We start from the raw sequence: 18,447 nt of genomic DNA, 5'->3' as shown, positions 1-18,447 counted from the left end.
TTCGTCAGTTCTGCCCTCTTGTGGATGTGTTGGCTCAATGGAGATGAGATGCTGCACTTGTGCCTTTTTGGACATTTTAGAATCTGATTTTTGATCTCCAGACTTCTACTTGTAATTGCTTTACATTGTTGCATTTATTTTGCATCCTGGTTGTCCTGATCTGTTTATCACATTGTTTTTCCTTTCGGAAAAGTTTTAGTGTCTTTCTATGTTCTTATGATGGTGTTGATTCTCTCTGTGTTGTTGTTTTGTCTTTGTGACTTGATGTCATTGTGAATGAGGGCTGCTCCTCAATGATCTCTCAAGTATAAATAAAGGTTGAATGAAGAATAATGTCACTATATATATATATATATATATTACGAGTTATGGAAGAAAAGCTCTGCCAACAGATCACTGGCAGATGTTTTTGAAGTAATGACATTTTTTTAAATGGTAGTAAATATATACTACCGGTCAAAAGTTTGGGGTCACTTAGAAATTTCCATTCCATCCATTCCAGACAGAATACCAGCTGAGATCACTTGCATTGTTTTTTTAATCAGGGCAGCAGTTTTCAGATTACATTATGTGACTACATAATTGCAAAAGGGTTCTCGACTGTTGTAGAAAGAAGTGGCTGAAGAAGCGCTTGAAATCCATGCTTTTTGGTCTAAACGTCATACCCAAATTAAAAGTGGTACAGCTCCCGTATACTCTGACACTCTGGGGTGGGCTTGATATATAACAATATGAAACACATTTCACAAATTACACAATCTCTGTAAGATAAGATAAACCTTTATTGATCCCTAGAGGATTTTTTTCCTCCTCATAAGAGGTATATAAAAAAAGCTAAACTAAGATAGGAATAGAATTTTAAAAAATGTATACAAGAACATATAGAATACACTGCTGTAAACACATCTGACAGGTGACAGACAACACAAGGCCATAGCCACATGTTTCAGCTCACTACAGAAAAAAACAGAAGCCAAAAGACTCAAAAATGGATTTTAAATGAATTTATTTCTACAGATATGTGTGTGCATTTTTTTATTTCCATTTGAAAAGTGCAAAGAAAAAAGCCAAAAAACTACAAAATACAACACTTCTCAAATACACAAACACACACACATCAATCACCTTTCCAGTGATATAAGGCTCACCCCAGAGTGTCAGAGTATACGGGAGCTGTACCACTTTTAATTTGGGTATGACGTTTAGACCAAAAAGCATGAATTTCAAGCGTTTCTTCAGCCACTTCTTTCTACAACAGTCGAGAACCATTTTGCAATAATGTTAGCGCATAATGTAATCTGAAAAGTGCTGCCCTGATTAAAAAAAACAATGCTACTGATCTCAGCTGGTATTCTGTCTGTAATGGAGTGGAATGGAAATTTCTAAGTGACCCCAAACTTTTGACCGGTAGTGTATATAGTAGGTGCTATTGAAGGCATTAAGACCACAAGGTTGGTTTTGGTTTTCTAGATTAAAGTAATTAATGCCAAACCAAACCAAAAAAACCAAAAGCACTGTCTCAGTTGAAGACTATCCTACATACACCAGAAATACAACTTTAAGAGTTCTGTCTGTAAGCTGCAAGCCTGTGACCGTAGCAAAGTAGGCGTGGGTAGAAGACAGTAATCAAATCAAGAGGAGGGATCATGTGATGTGATCCTGGAGAGGTCTTAACTGACTGTTAAATACCCTTTCGAAATAAAACCATAAAAACTCATTTGAGCTTTGATGATGTGTAACTACCATTTGTTGCATAGCACAGCATTTTCTTTGAAAAGTAACAACATGCTGTAAGCAATTCGAACAATCAGTCATAAAATCATAGATAACATTTGTGTTTCTCATAATTTCAAAAATGTTCAAACATAGGTGAGACAGTCTGTCACACAGGATCTCTTTAGTGAAGCAACAGAACAATCTGAAACATATTTCACAAATTACACAATCTCTGTAAGATAAGATAAACCTTTATTGATCCCTAGAGGGAATTTTTGGTTGTTACAGCAGCACAAAGACAGCAATAGTACAGATAAATAAGATAAGAATAGATTAAATCATAAGAGGTATATAAAAAAAGCTAAACTAAGATAGGAATAGGAATAGAATTTTAAAAAATGTATACAAGAATATATGGAGACAAAAATTGCAAGGTAAACTGACGTAACAACTGTTAGGTTAATCTTAATTCATAGACACTGAAGAGAAGTCTCAGCTGATTACAAGACTGTAAACTTTGAGAAAGTTATATTTCTAAAGCCTCTTTCACACAGTTTGTGGTAAATTATTGGGATAACCTTTCAGGAATCGCTAGTAAACGTTACTATTCACACAAGCAGCCACATGCAGGAACATTTCTGCCTTGCAACTTTTTACACTTGCCATGGCAATGCCAGAATAGATGGGGGAAGGATCAGCCCACCAGTTCTAATTACAACGTTACTGCTTGCATTCACACCACAGCCGTACCAGCATTTTCCCTGGAACTTTATTATGTTCTGAAGTGGGGAAATTGGTGGGACAAATGGCCCTGCATACGATCCCTGGTCCCATTCACACATGACCCCATGCCGGAAATGTCCCTGCACATTTCAGTGAAAGACTGCATGTGTGAAAGAATGGAGAAACGCAAGAAATAGTGTGACTGGTTTAATTAATTGGGTTTGTAAATTAGTAATTATTACAAATAAATGCAATTTCAAGGCATATTTTGCTAAATGTTTTTCAAAAAGTCATATAACCTTAACCCTGTTGGAACTCATGTTTGTACTTTTTACTTTTACTTTTTATTTCCATTAAGATGTCGATGCATGTTTATTATAGATAGATAGATAGATAGATAGATAGATAGATAGATAGATAGATAGATAGATACTTTATTCATCCCAAGGGAAATGTTAGGCATCCAGTAGCTTAGATAACCATAACACAACAAACACACATACAGTATATCTCACATACATAAAAATCACTCACAGAAAATTAAAGAGTTATAAAAATCACTCACAGAAAATTAAAGAGTTATAAAAATCACTCACAGAAATTTAAAGAGTTATAAAAATCACTCACAGAAATTTAAAGAGTTATAAAAATCACTCACAGAAATTTAAAGAGTTATAAAAATCACTCACAGAAATTTAAAGAGTTATAAAAATCACTCACAGAAAATTAAAGAGTTATAAAAATCACTCACAGAAATTTAAAGAGTTATAAAAATCACTCACAGAAATTTAAAGAGTTAAAGGTGCTAAGGTAGACTGTGTGCAATAGTGGTAGTGCAAAAGAGAACAGTGTAAGGATTGATCAGTGCAATAGCTTTATTATTAAATATTAACTATGACTATGAAAAGACAAGAATGTAAACCTAATAGAATTAGAATGGCTTGACAGAAAAGAAATAATATATGTTAAGAACAATATATAACAGGGAATAAGTTATAAGATGTAGATGTTATGACCAGAGTCCAGATTGTAGGAGGGCTAATACAGCCTATAAGACAGCCAGGTGTACAGCAGACAGAGATATAATGGTGGTAGGGGCTGAGAGAGACAGGCTCCTGCTGAAAAGTCCATTTCTCCCCTCCCCCTTTGTGTGGTATTGAAGAGTTGGACGGCCCTGGGGACACAGGACCTCCTCAACCTGTTTGTTGAGCCTGACAGTGACAGAAGTCTGCCACTGAACATGCTCCTCTGTTTAAAGAACGTGCTGTGTACGTTGCTGTGAGTGACTCCAGCTCAATGCCAACAACAGCGCCAGCTTTCCTTACCTTATTCATTAGTATTCAGTCATCTGCTGTAATATAGTTTCTCCTCATTGTTAAATATTGTATTACTCTAACTCTACTCTAATATAAACTGTTTATATCGCACATCCTCTGTTGTTTCCTGGTCTGTTTCTGCGCTCCATCCATCACTTTCACTTGTAGGTAAAAGGTCAGCTGGCTCTTGACTGGCATGTAAATCCAACTGCCCCGCCCACCTGTTGACGTCACGGCCGTCTGGCTTTGATTGGCTGCCGGGTGAGTTACAGTGTTGCGAAAGAACACGTACAACACGTCGTGTTTGTTGGTGCGAGCTGAACGGTTTCACTGAACCAAGCTGAACCGAGCCGAGACAGCAGAATTGTAGACTGAAAGGTGAAGAAAAACAAGAGGAAGGAGCGGCTGTCAGCGTCTAACTAACTCAGTCTATTTTATTTATTTTGATATTTCAACTGACTGCTGACCACTCTGATTCATTTCTGCCTGGCGTGAATGTGTATTATTAGCTTACGTGTTTGTTTGCACGTGCGTGGAGCTGTGACGCTTGCAATCAAAAGTCCAATTTGTAAACAATACAAACTCTAAGAGAAAAGGAAATGGAGAAATCAAGCGGCTTCTCGTCGGACCGAAACATCCTCTGCCTGTTTGACGTGGACGGTACTTTGACACCACCTAGAGAGGTGAGCTCACGTTCTTCTAAAATCGATATTATAGGTTATTACAAGCTTTCATATCTGCTTCTCTGCCGCTCCTCTGCCTTTCTAATTTGCCTCTGAATAATTTTCAGTGTGGGAGACAGTATGAGAGAGCACACTCTGTCCTCATATCCTTCTCCTTCATACACTGTTTTTACATTTTTAAACTCTTTCCTTCCTCACCCTGCACACACACCAGTGTTACCCCATTACTATTAACCCCACACATTGCTGCTGTGACACATGGAGGGACTGTGTGGTTATGTATAGGTCTGGTGATATCTGTGTGACCTATTTAAGTTCTGCCTAAATACACATGGAAAATGCTCTGATACTGTCACCTCACATGGGCTTTAACTAGTTTTTTTTTAATTAATATAATGTAAATTATCTGGAGGAAAATTTAAATACATTGTGTTCTTAAACATGAGTTATTTATGTGAGGTTTAGGGGAGAAATCATCTCTTTTATTATTCAGTCCAAGTTATTTTGTAATGATGTGTGCTTCTTTTTTTCTTCCTTTTGTCATTGGGTTTGAGTGCTTGGGTTCATATAGGGTAGTGTGTGTGTGTGTGTGTGTGTGTGTGTGTGTGTGTGTGTGTGTGTGTGTGTGTCAGCGCTGAGCTATTACGTAATGCGTTCTCCCTTGTGTGCAGCTCAGAGCTTTTCTTCCATATGTTGAAATAATCTGTGCCAAATTAAAGGCAAAGTCTGCAGTCTTGTCCATTGTTCTCTGTTCTCTCTATGTAATTATGCTTTAATAACACAGTGCAATACACATATTTAGCTTTTTATGACGGTATGTACGTGTGCGTGTTCAGGCATGTGTGTGTGTGTGTGTGTGTGTGTGTGTGTGTGTGTGTGTGTGTGTGTGTGTGTGTGTGTGTGTTTGAAAGGGAGTTTTATCAGAAAACCCCAAAGCAGTAACTTTTTCCTGTAATCTGCAGAAAATCAACCCACATTTGGATGAGTTTTTCCAGACTCTGCGGAGGAAAGTGAAAATCGGCATCGTGGGAGGGTCAGACTACTCCAAGATAGCTGAGCAGCTCGGGGAGGGGGATGATGGTGAGCAGACCTCTTTCTGTCTTAACCACAGACGGTTTATACACTGTATGCTGTATCATTCCATCAGCTCCATGACACTGCATGACCTTAAACTTTTTTATTGTAACTTCTGCTAATTGGAAACCAGCCCATAGAGAGTAGAGCAGAGAGGGCGGTCCTTGGGAATAATGTGGGATTTAGGCCGATACGCAGCTTAATAGAGAGACACAAGACACAACATCCTTCTAACAGACCCACGGTAAAAGGATTACACAAGACTATTAGTGTCACAAACCAGGAGGCTAGGCTAACAATTGTCTCATGATGACTGTTGCATTTCAACTCCTCATGATTGTCTTACAGTAATATGTTTTCACAACAGCACGTTGGCAGCCACAGTTCAAGAAATTAGCATATTAAACTTAGTTGCCTGCACCATTTCTGACATCTGAGGCAGTTGCAACTCCAGTGGTTCGTTTTAGTTTACTTAATAAATGAATCTGGCCTGAACATACTGGCACACTGGCCCTCACACTGCAGGGCCAGCAACCTCGCAGATGAGTTAACAAACAGCTGCATGGACAGGATGAAAACCTGTCTATCCAATATTACGAGCCATGTGGTTTCAGAACCTTGCCAAGTGTGCTAAAAGTGAATCTTTTCATACTTTATGATGCACACATTTGGATGTTGTTGTAGCTGGATAATGTGGTGACCTGTACCAAATGGGTTGAAACCGTAATGATAAGCTGTTCATGTTGTTTTTGAAGTTATTGATGGTAAACATGTTACACCCTGTTTAAACTCATTAATCACTTAACAGTTAATTCCAAAAACATGTTTTATTACATGTTTAACCCAGTTAGAAAAAAACATTTATGTTTATTTGTCACACACAATCCATCAGTAATTATATTATAAGCTTCTACAATCCTTGATACATTATTTTGCAGGTGACTGCTAGAGCTGTCAATATTTTTCTATAATGCCATTTGAATATTATTTGTTTTGTTTTTTAATATTCGAATAATATTTGAATATTTAATGCTCAAATGCAGCCTGTTATTAATATGTACTACACTACTCAGGCTTATGCATTGTCAATGCCGCTGTAAGCATGTGGTTGTTGTTACAGGTGCTGTTCACTGGAGGGACTTTACATTCATTTTCCACCACGAGCATGCAGCGACAAACACAAATCAACAAAGAACTCTGTAATGAAACATGATTTACCTTGTTGCTCGGTTAGCACAATGACATCATGTTAGAAAGCACAGCCGAAACGATGTGTCATAAACTAGCTAAGTAACAATAGTGTTAGCTACGATGCTAACGGCATTGATAACTAAGCCAAACGATGCGGTCACTACTATTTTAGTGATTAATAAGCAACCTGTTTCTTGCAGATTGTCATGTTACTTAGAATTCAGCAGTAGAAGGTAATATATGAAGTCAAAGCTAACTCTGACAGCTGGGAGATTAGCTAACGTTAACCAACATATTTATTAAAAAAAAGTCACATTTGAATAGTGATTTCAGCATTCGAATAGTATGTAGTAGTAGTAGTAGTATGTTATAGGTAAAGTGATCAAAGCAAGTTTTTAATCAGGCAGAGTTGCAGACCTTTCCTGCACAGTGTTGTTTGTAGAGCACCCAAAGGCCAAAGTTAATGGGAAGGTCAAACAGATTAAACGTGGCTTTTCTGTTTACATACACTGTAATCTGCTACAAGGTAAATATAGCAGGCTGTCCTATTCGTCTGTATTCAGACCTTAATGGAAGAGTCACTGTTAATTTGGTTGAGTGTGTAGGCTTTGCACATTGAGCCACATTCCACCTGTCTCCTCTCTTGCAGTGATACACAAGTTTGACTACGTGTTTGCTGAGAACGGGACAGTGCAATATAAAGATGGGAAACTCCTCTCAAAGCATGTAAGTGAACATTGAGAGTCCCACTTTTCATGTCGGATGATATGCAACACATGATGTTTTGAGAAAAATACATAGTATTACTAAATACATGCTTCACGTGTTTACATTTTATGTGATGAAAAGTGTGTTTACCTCCAAAGAAATAAGACAAATTAAATAATTTATTAGCCCAAAATTGGTTATGTTTAGTAGAACAAGACTGGAGAGTCAAAAGTGAAAAAAAGCATTTTATTTTAGACCACATTAAGGAAACCTTTCTCTACAAATCAGGTCAAAAGGAGGTCTTGAAAAGGTAGTTAAATACCGACCTCTTTCCTTCTGTCTTGACAAACTGTATTGATGCACAGGGGGAAAATGTATATAATAAATTGAGTCACAACAATCAGTCACAACAATGGGACAAAGCACAGTCCGTCATGTGTTTTTATTTTTATGAAGTGCATTTTCATCCCGTCAGGCCATTCAGAACCAGATCGGGGAGGAGCTGCTGCAGGACCTGATCAACTTCTGCCTCAGCTACATGGGGCTCATCAAGCTGCCAAAGAAAAGGTGAGACAAGAAAGTCAGGCCACTAGTTAATTTATACCCCCAAAGTGGACACACACACACACACCTCTGACATGCCTTCCCGGTATACCTGGTATCTCTTTATTCATCAGCACTGACCTGTTGAAACAGGAAAACACATCCCATTGGGATCTCTGTGTAGGAATTAAGATAAAACACAATTGTTAACACTGTCTTTTTCTTCATATTCTTTTACAACTACTACTACAACTACTACTGCTGTAACATGTCTGTTAATGGTGCGTCCATTTCTGCCTTCAGGGGAACATTCATTGAGTTCAGGAATGGAATGCTCAACATTTCCCCCGTTGGTCGGAGCTGCACGCTGGAGGAGCGACTCGAATTCTCTGAAATCGACAAGGTAAAATACTTTAGTCAGTAGTACATTAAAAGTGACCAAAGTACATAGGTAAAATATTGCACTCACTCACCATTGGCTATATGTAACGTTCAAGCTTATTCTGCTGTTGTACATGTAGCACGTCGGTCACTCGCCGTTTTTTGCCCAAATTGCAATTAAATTAAAACCTTCTAAAACGTTATTAAAATGCACTGTAGCCAAATTCAGCAACTAAGCGAAACAAACTATTGTAACACATCAGGCACTGAGAGTCACAGCCTGCCTCTCTGTTTCATGAAATGTGCTCAATTAAGCAGACAGAGGGAGGTCAAACAATGTTGAGCTTTCAGGACAGCTTAACAGGCCGTCCATTGATGGTTAATAGAGCCGGGCGATATGGAGAAAGCAGATAGCAGCAGATGAGGAGAGGTTAGCTACCCGCTAACATTTATGCAGCTGGATCCTCTGCTAAGTTCATACATTAAATAATGTATACTAAGATTATATGAAACAACATGATCTGAACATTACAAATTGTACACATTTAACTTCATGGGGAGCAGAGAAGATAATAGTTACAGATAACGAGGGTTAAATGAATGTACGTGTCTTGTGTGCAGTAACAAGGTTGGCGAAGTCTGACTGCCTTGTCACTTTCTCCACAGAGAGAGAAGATCAGGGAGAAATTTGTTGCTGCCCTGAAAGAGAAGTTTGCTGGAAAGGGACTACGGTTCACTAAAGGTGAGAGTGTCAAAAGCTGAAAGTCCACTTGGAGAAAAACTTGCTCAAGCTTACAAGCATGTGCACAAAAAAATGTGTAATATTTTACAGCTCACTCCAGCTCCCAATAGCTTCCCCCAGAGCAGTGGTGATTGAATTGTATTGAAAGCACTGGAGAAATCAAAAAACATGACCCACACAGTGCTCCCAGTGTTCTCCAGATGTGACAGTGATCTGTGTGATAGATAGATAATGGCATCCTCTACCCCTGTGCCTGGTTGGTAAGCGAACTGTAGGGGGTCCAGTTCTGAGCTCACCAGGGTTCTCAGGTGTTGCAATACAAGCCTCTCCAAGGTCTTCATCAGGTGAGAAGTTAAGGCCACCGGTCTGAAGTGGTTGGGCTCCCTGGGATGCGCAGTTTTAGGAACTGGGACCACACACAAAGTCTTCCACAGGACTGGAACTCGCTCCAGACTCAGGCTCAGGTTGAAGACGTGCAGGATGACCTCACCGTGCTGATCTGCACACTCTTTAAGCAGTCAGGAGCAGATTCCATCCAGGCCTGGGGCCTTCCTTGCCTTGATCTATCTTTAGCTCCTTCTTCACCTGATTGACTGTCAGAGAGAGACTGCTCGAGGGAGGTGTAGGTGTTCCCTGGAGAGAAGGATGGGGGGAGGGGTGTGAAACACCCATGAATGAAGAATCAGAAGCAGTGGACAGGTGTGAAGTGGGGGATGCTGATGTCTCAGAAGCCCTGGAGGATGACGTGGTCCGCAGTGGCCAGAGAGGAAAAGATTGAGTCACTGACAGGTCTGAAGTCTGGTTGGAGGTGGGAGGAGAGGGGGTAGAATCAAATCTATTGAAAAAAAAATGTAATTAATTTGCCCTGTCACAGTCACCAGAAACAAAGCGTCTAGCACTGTCTTCGTTTTGACCAGAGGTGGTTTTCAGTCCCCTCCAGACCTCCCTTGTGTTGTTTTGTTGATGGCGAATCTCCAACTTCTTCCTGTAGCTGTCTTTTCCTTTCCTTATCTCCCATCTGAGCTGTTTTTGAACCCTCGTCAGCTCTTCTTTGTCCCCAGATTTAAAAAAAAGTATTTTCTTATCATTCAGCAGGGCTTTGAGCTCAGGAGTCACCCAAGGTTTGTTGTTGGAGAAACACCGAACCTTCTTCTTAAGTATGGTGTTCTCCACACAGAAATTAATCTAGTCCGTAACACAGTGAGTGAGACTGTCAATGTCCTCCCCATGTGACCTACAGAGCATTTCCCAGTCCGTGGTCTCAAAACCATCTCTCAGTGCTTCACTGGCGGGGGGTTGTTTACTCACCAAAGGTGTGTAAGCAGGAAGGAGATGAACCAGGTTGTGATCTGAGCGGCCCAGCGGGGGGTAGGGGTGAAGAGATGCATGCATCTTTAATGTTTGCATACAGCAGATCCAGTGTTTTATTGTCCCTTGTGTGGCATTTAACAAACTGGATGATAGTGTGGAGCATGATTAAAGTCTCCGGAGATGAGGAAGAAAGACTGTGGGTGTGATGTCTGCAGCTGTGACACAACTGTGTGAAGGAGCTCACATGCAGCTGAAGCATCGGCCGAAGGGGGGTTGTAGACAGTTATCGCAATGATGTGCGAAAGCTCCCTCGGGATGTAATATGGCCGCATGCTAACCGCTAGCAACTCAATGGCTTTAGTGCAGCACTGCTCCTTAACACTGATGTGCCCAGGGTTACACCATCTGTTGTTCACAAACATCGCTTTTCCCCCACCCTTCCTGTTATCGCACTCCTTTGCTCTCCTGTCCGCTCTCACAAGTTGAAAGCCATCCAGTGTGACCAGTGAGTCCGTACTGAGTTCATTCAGCCACGTCTCCATAAAGCACATGATGCTAGACTCTTTGCAACCTGGTTAGCGCTGTTAGCTCTTCCATCTTATTGGGGAGAGATCTTACGTTCCCCATAATAATAGACGGAATGCACGGTTTGTACCGTCTTTTCCTCTCTCTGCGTTTAAGTCCAGCTCTGCATCCCCTTCTTCTTCTCCTAATTAGTGCTTCAGGGATCTCCGGTCTTTCACTAGGAAGAACCCTAGTGTTCCTCAGTGCTAACAGCTGTTCCCGAGTGTAAACAATGGAGCCGCGGTCAAACGGGTCTCCCATTGCGAAGTTGTAAAGTCCAGAAAAAAGGAATAGAAACACAGCTAATCTCCACAGTTGTACATCCGTATATGCACATCCGTTGAAGAACAGTGTGGAAGAAGAAAAAAACGCAAAAAAAAAAGAAATACAAATATGAGAAATACAAATACAAAAAGGCTAAGAGCTGCTGCAACAGGCTACCACTCATCTTGCAATCTTGAAGTTTAGGAATTGGAATCGAAAAAGTCGTATGCCCCACTCCCTTTCACTCATAAAAGTCTGAATGCCTCTTAAGAAACCCAGACCCCTGCAAACCTCATATTTTATTTAACCATTTAAATCACCCTCACATGTCTCCTGAAGTGGAGTAAAGGGGGTCAAAACAGGCTTTCATGAGCATTTGACTTGTCTTGTAAGTCATTTCAATCATATTATATTATATACTGTATATTCAAAGTAGCCTTGAAAACTGTGACAGCCACTAGAATTTAAAATACAGGATTTTAAACAAAGCTCAGATCTGTTTAGTATCATGAACGTTGCATTCATGGGTCTTGCAGGCTTTTTGTTTGGACATTATCAAATCTAGTATGGTTTTAACACTCATGCTTCCTGAATAAGAAACAGCGTCTTTGTTTGTATTCTTGCAGCGTGTTCTTTTAGGATCCTTCTGATTACACCAGTGTAGTTTAATGACAAACCAGTTTTGCAGCATATCTGTCTTTTGTCTCTTATCCATGTTTTTAAAAAAAAAAAGTCCCTGTTCTGGACATTGGAACCACCCTTGGTTAACTATTTACACTCACGTACACTGTTCCTTCTCTCTCTGTGGCAACACTGCAGCAGTTAGGTGAATTGGGTAATTGATGTTTGCCTACGTGCTCTGCGAGGTGTGTGAGCTTCTGCTGATGACGCCTTAAGGGCTGTTCACAGTTCAGACAAACAAAGGAGACAGACAGGCTTGTTTTTCCTCCAGTACTTTTCCCGGTTAAGGTCCCTTGCATTTTATATCGTGCCTACTGTCTGAGTTCATTGAGTTCAACGTACGTTATGTTACCCAGCGTTTATTACCACAGTGTTGTCAAATATTTCTTTCAGCACCTGTTATTTTTCTTACAGACTTCTGATATCGCACACACACAAACTCAGGTTGTTGAGGTGGAAAACAATTGTGTGTTTGTGCGACATCAGTGCCATTTGCAGATGTTTACTCTGTTGACTCTGACATTGAGGAAGCAGGCCGATGGGTCCGGAGGATGTTCAGAGTTTGAGATTTATTTGTTTGCCTTCCTCAGTGCTTCTGCACAACTGGCCTGATACTGCTCTGCACTAGGTGTTCTATAAACCTGATCCTATCTCATCTGCACTGAGAGTACAGAATGTAAGGGACACTCAGTCGAAAGGATCAATCAATCAATCTGATTTGTTACATGTCCACATGCCACATGTATGTTAGCAATCAAAGAGGAAGAGATGTATTTAAAGAGAAGCAATCCCTCTGTGTTTATTTACATGTCCTTTCCTGTATCTGTATCAGGAGTGTTGAATATTAATATTCTCTAAATTACTCATTCCCACATAGTGGTAATTAAAGTTGTATAAGAGTCCTGACTATATATTCTCTGGAGCTTTTTGTGCATTTTTGTGTAAGACTATCCAAAATGCTGAGCAGACCTTATTTATTAAGGCAGCTTGTGTAATTAATTAAGGTTGATTTACGGCGATCAGGGTCTAGCGGAAGAGTGGAAAAGGATCTATGCACTGTCAGCAACTTAGCAGCCGTGCTTTGTCTTTGCTCAGGGATGGAAGAAGCAGGCTGGGGGATGGGTTGTTAAAGAGTCGGTTGAAGCACTGAATTGTTTACAGTCAGGGGTTGAAGGTGTTTGGGATGGAGGCGTGTGGAGGGTGTGTGAGTGAAACAGCCCTCTGATTGGCCGGATGCTCCTTAGCTGTTGCCTTTGTCACTGACTCGTTAACCTCTTTAGCTGTGACAAGGCAGTGAAAAGAATTGAAGGAGGGGAAGGGGCGAGAGAGCAGATTAAAAAGGAAGTGCTGCAGGGAACTTTGGAGGAGACTTTTTGGCTAAATTTCACAGTTTGAAGGTCACTTAGATCAGTTGACACAGCTGAGCAACAATAAAGTTTTTTTTCTGTTACTTTTAAAATGAAAAAATAGCCTGGGATGAAAAGTAAACTAAGAGTTGGACTGTGCGAAGAACATTTTCTAAAACACACATTGCAATCATGATCGTTTCTGTGAGATGCCGGCGTAAACACACGTCCCAGCTGTCTCTGGATTCCTTGAACATAGACAATGCTGGACACTGAACACACATTGGCTGTGTGTTCATTTGTGAAACATCCTTGTTCCTGAATGCAGTGTGTCTCTCTGCCAACAAGTTCTCCAAAAAACAAGTCTGTCCCTGCTGAATGAAGGGCTCCAAAAGCCTCCATAAGTCACAGCCTCTGCTGAGTGTAAACAACGTTTGGTATGCAGAGCTGGAGGTGTTGAGTGTAAATACAGGTGGAAGAATACGAAAGGGAAAGTATTCACTAGCATATTGAATGTATATTTAATTTAATTTCCCTGAGGGGATCAACAAGGACCAAAGTATGGTGGTAGACCGGTAGCTGGAGAGGTGCCAGTTCACCTCCTGGGCACTGCCAAGGTGCTCTTGAGCAAGGCACCAAACCCCCAACTGCTCGGGGCGCCTTTCCATCTAAAGCCCCCTCACTCTGACATCTCTCCATTAGTGCATGTATAGGTACTGAGCATGTGTGTGTAATTCAGGCCTGTTTTAATGTGTATAATAACAACAGAGTGAAAACATTATTATTTACTTTATTATTATAAAGTATTCTGATGATGATGATGATGATTGATTAAGCCCATGATGATAACAATGTCCTGTTTGTTATCATCTTTGCTTAGGTGGTCTCATCAGCTTTGACGTTTTTCCAGAGGGCTGGGACAAGAGACTGTGTTTAGACCTGCTGGACAGTGAAGGCCTGGACGCCATCTACTTCTTTGGCAACGAGACCTCAGATGTAAGTTCATCTTGGGAAATGTTTACCGGAGCCATGTTTACAAGAGCATTATTTGGGCCAGCCACTCATGTTTGGTGACAAGATCTGGCTTGCAGTCTGCGTTCCAGTTCAACCTAGTTTTAAGTCATGGCTCTGTGCTGGACGGTCAAGTTCTACCACACCAAACTCAAAAAACGTGGGCATCATCGTGTTGACACAAAAAAAAAGGCATTAAGGCGCTGACACACCAAGCCGATAATCGGCCGTTGGACAGTCTGGCGAGGTCAGTGACTCGAGTCTGTTCGGTGTGTTCCGTGCCACCGTCCGTCCGAGGGGCCGTCGTTCTATAATGTATGTCGTGTATAATCGACGGGGCGGGCACTGCCGGCAGTCGGACTCAAATGACCCATCTGATTGGTGGAGAGCTAACCCGGAAACGGGGAGCAGAATGAGCGTGACTAAAGTCTCTCAAAATCTGACGAAAACCTTTTAAACTGACCTTTGTTGATCTGAAATGAAGACCGATTCAGCAACTGCACGGCCTATTTCTCTCTTAAAATGTTTTCAGAAACACGTTTCAGTGAACTATTTTAGTACAATACGAGATCGTATTCTGAACAAGCCGCCATGACAGTCTGTCTTTGAATTTCCAGAGAAACCAGACCCACGTGACGCATTCGTCCAATCAGCTGCCGGTTTTCCGTTTTGGGCGACAATACAGATTAGTGCTGCCTGCTGTTATGGAGACGTATTACGTCTCGTCGCTTTGGTGTGTTCCGAGGCATTTTTTGACCAACTCGGTGAGACTAATCAGTCCAACTGCCTTTTCTGCCAAGGGTCGGCCGTCTGGTCGGTGTGTCTGCAGCTTTACCCCAACGTGTTGCCACAATGTTGGAAGCACACTGCTGTTTACAATGTCAGCAGCATTCAGATTTCTCTTGATTTTAATTAAGGGATCTTGCAATTTCAAGATTCCATTGTTTTCTGATTATTACAAAGCCCACCAGAAAACATCCATAAGATTAGCTGAGTCAGTGCTACGTGGTATAAAGTAAACTACATGATAGCTTTAATGTTCAGTTCAGATAAAACTGTGTCCAGGCTCAGACGTTAAAGTTCAAATGTCATGATTGTGAAAATTAGGAGAGCTTCGGCTGAAAAAATTCAGCTGTGTTTTATAATTTCGATAATTCTCTTTGTAGGGAGGAAACGACTATGAAATTTTCAACGACCCACGGACCATCGGTTTCACGGTCTACTCTCCAGAGGACACGGCCAGGTTCTGTCGGGAGCTTTTCTTCAACGCTCCGCCACACGAGCCCTGACGTCCTGGAATGCCCCTGCCCCCGATCCCTTTACAGAGAAAGGCCTCTGACGTCCCGCCTGTGGGTCTCTGCTGGTACGATAACAAGCAACTCGAACCCAGGCTATTTATGAACTGCCGAAAGATACCACTACTGATTTTCTCCATAATATTAATATGATTACTCTGAATACACAGAAGAAGTAGCAGGGTGATTTGGCTAAATGTGTACAATAAATCCTGCTGGGTTTTTTTATTTGTTTTTTTAAAGGGACAGAAACTGAGGAAGTGTTACACGTTGATGTATGTGAAATTTCTAAGTACTGTGCCAAAATGTGCTTGACTGCAGTGTCACAGCACTGCGATGTGTAGCATGTAACATTAACCAAAAAGTTAAAGAGATTCTGAGTAGTGTTGGAAGTTATCACTTCAGATTATTACAGTATAGAATGATGTTTTGCACTAATGTTGGCATAATTTCATACCAATCGTTGGTATATTATTGTTGAACAAAAAAGAGAGTGGTCCCATTTTGAAAAGGAGATATGAATGAAGCAGTAAAGAAGATGTGGGTCTTTCATCCTCTACAGTTGAGGAGATATGAATCATTCCAGTTTTTTTATTGTCTCTGCAGCTGGATGTGGTTTGTTGTTTATTCATTGTGTGATCCCTTGAATATCAAATGTGTGTTTTAACCTCACAAAGCTGGTGGGAATGGAATAAGCTTGCTTGCTTTGCTTGTTTAGCATATCTAGGTTCTTTAAATGCATTCAAGTAAAAATAATATATCAGTTTTGTACTATCAGTACTGACTCAATGAATTCATCTTAACCACGGAATTAAGCTACTGTGGCAAAGTCAACTCTGCGAAGTTTTGTCAGTCAATATGAAAGCTTTTTATGTAAAATATTTTTACAAGCTAGATCATGGCCTGCACGCTGGGTGACTATATGTATTGAAGCTTATTGATTGGTTCCTTGTTGCTATCTCTCTTTAGATTCTTGCCGTTTTCAAAAGCTGCTTAAGGGGTTAAATATCATTTTAAAATGTAAACACTGACACTTTTTTGCCCATGACGCCCATTAACCTCCTTCTGTTATGGTTCAGAAAAATAATGCCTCCTTCTTGGATCATTATTGTAAATATGAGGCATTTGATAAATCGGATTCATCAGCTGCAGTTCTGTGTCCGACTGTAAACACTCCTTCAACCTCAAAGACTAAAAGGATCATGTAGACCAGACTTCTATGCACAGCAGAAAATTAGCTTTTAATGTGTCACTGATGCTAACAGGTTAAGAGATTCATCTTGTTCTTTTTCAGTCATATATGGATTCAATTCATTGTAATAAAACCTTTTTGATATCATGTCACTGACCTCAGCTCTCCAGTGTCGTTCTTTATCCTGTTGGGACAAACTGGGTTTTGACCTCAGATGCTCCTTTTACATTATCACTCCCTCACTAAATCTCAAACTCAGCGCTTTCTCATCCAAAAGGCTACAGATGCTACAGCTTCAGTTTTCTGCCTCAGTGTCTTTTTCAGTTTTACCACTGGGAGTCACCAAAAACCTTGAAATATTTACTTCGAAGGTGCTTTCATTAAGTTTTTTTCAACACGCTACACTTTTGTCAGTGGCTTTTTCCAACATATTATTCCGACCATAAGACTTTTTTATCACTTTTTTCGACATACTATGACTTTTTGACATACTACAGTGTGTTCCAAATTATTATGCAAATTGTATTTTACACTGATTTTCTTAAATAGTCGATGCAAATGACAAGTCAGTATAATTTTCAAGTCACCAACCGTTAGGGTGTCAGTCGAATTTCATTGAACAAACCACTCAATGAAAACTGTATTTTTTTCAAAAATAAAAACTCAAAATGCACTGTTCCAAATTATTATGCACAACAGAGTTTCAAAACATTTTATAGGTTGTAAAGAACTCAAAATGGTCATTTGCTGAATTTGCAGCATTAGGAGATTGTGAACTTTTTTTTCACTTTTTTCGACATACTATACTATGACTTTTTTATCACTTTTTTTGAAATACTATACTATGACTTTTTTGGACATACTATACTATGACTACTATACTGTGATTTTTTCGACATACTATACTATCACTTTTTTAATCACTTTTTTCAACATACGAATACTATGACTAACAGGTTAAGAGATTCATATTGTTCTTTTTCAGTCATATATGGATACAATTCATTGTAATAAAACCTTTTTGATATTTATATGATCTATATCTTTATGTTGGGACAAACTGGGTTTTGACCTCAGATGCTCCTTTTACATTATCACTCCCTCACTAAATCTCAAACTCAGCGCTTTCTCATCCAAAAGGCTGCAGATGCTACAGCTTCAGTTTTCTGCCTCGGTGTCTTTTTCAGTTTTACCACTGGGAGTCACCAGAAACGTTCAAATAGTTCCCTCGAAGGTGCTTTAAAAATAAAATACTATTTAACTTGTAGCTTTAAACACCAAATGTTAGCTTTTGTATATCATTTATAAACAAATTGATCATGTATTCCACTTTACAATCATCAATTGCTTTATTATTCTTGGTCTCTTTTGGTATTGTTGATTTTCTTTTGACCCCACAGTAAAAAGCTTCCCAACTACAACGGGGAGCCGCCAAATGCAGGAAAGTTAGAAAATGTAAAATGTTAAATATGTTATCAATACAAGCACTCAAATTGCATGGACAACACAAAAAGGTGTGTTTGCTCTGGATTGCAGCGTGTTTTAAGATTTATGTTCTTCCTCAGGCACCATCAAGACGTTTATGCAATGTGTCTCTAGAAATAAAGGAAAGGCAGGAAATACGTCATAACAAATGACGTGTTTATCACATCTTTTATTTTTGTTTTTGTCTTCATATCAATTTTTTTGCCTCTCCTCCCTTATAA

At 40.0% G+C, this 18,447-nt stretch overlaps 1 protein-coding gene across 1 annotated transcript; it reads left to right on the top strand.

The window, feature by feature from the left end:
- Nucleotides 1-4,033: 4,033 nt before the first annotated feature.
- Nucleotides 4,034-16,898, top strand: LOC116065399 (phosphomannomutase 1). Its single transcript, XM_031320883.2, has 8 exons — nt 4,034-4,438; nt 5,401-5,518; nt 7,353-7,429; nt 7,887-7,978; nt 8,258-8,357; nt 9,002-9,077; nt 14,124-14,239; nt 15,421-16,898. Exons 1-8 carry the CDS (start codon nt 4,355-4,357, stop codon nt 15,541-15,543), a joined length of 786 nt encoding a protein of 261 aa, XP_031176743.1. The 5' UTR covers nt 4,034-4,354; the 3' UTR covers nt 15,544-16,898.
- The last annotated feature ends 1,549 nt before the right edge of the window (nt 16,899-18,447 follow it).

The sequence above is a fragment of the Sander lucioperca genome, chromosome 21 (assembly GCF_008315115.2).
Source record: "Sander lucioperca isolate FBNREF2018 chromosome 21, SLUC_FBN_1.2, whole genome shotgun sequence".
In the NCBI taxonomy this organism is placed as follows: domain Eukaryota; kingdom Metazoa; phylum Chordata; class Actinopteri; order Perciformes; family Percidae; genus Sander; species Sander lucioperca.
This window is presented reverse-complemented; position numbering and strand designations above follow the sequence as displayed.

Excerpts from the sequence above, each read along its gene's own strand:
- LOC116065399 (XM_031320883.2), top strand. The coding sequence starts at position 4,355 with ATGGAGAAATCAAGCGGCTTCTCGTCGGACCGAAACATCCTCTGCCTG. Across the intron at positions 7,430-7,886 it reads GGAAACTCCTCTCAAAGCAT|GCCATTCAGAACCAGATCGG; the intron begins GTAAGTGAACAT and ends TCATCCCGTCAG. Across the intron at positions 7,979-8,257 it reads ATCAAGCTGCCAAAGAAAAG|GGGAACATTCATTGAGTTCA; the intron begins GTGAGACAAGAA and ends TTCTGCCTTCAG.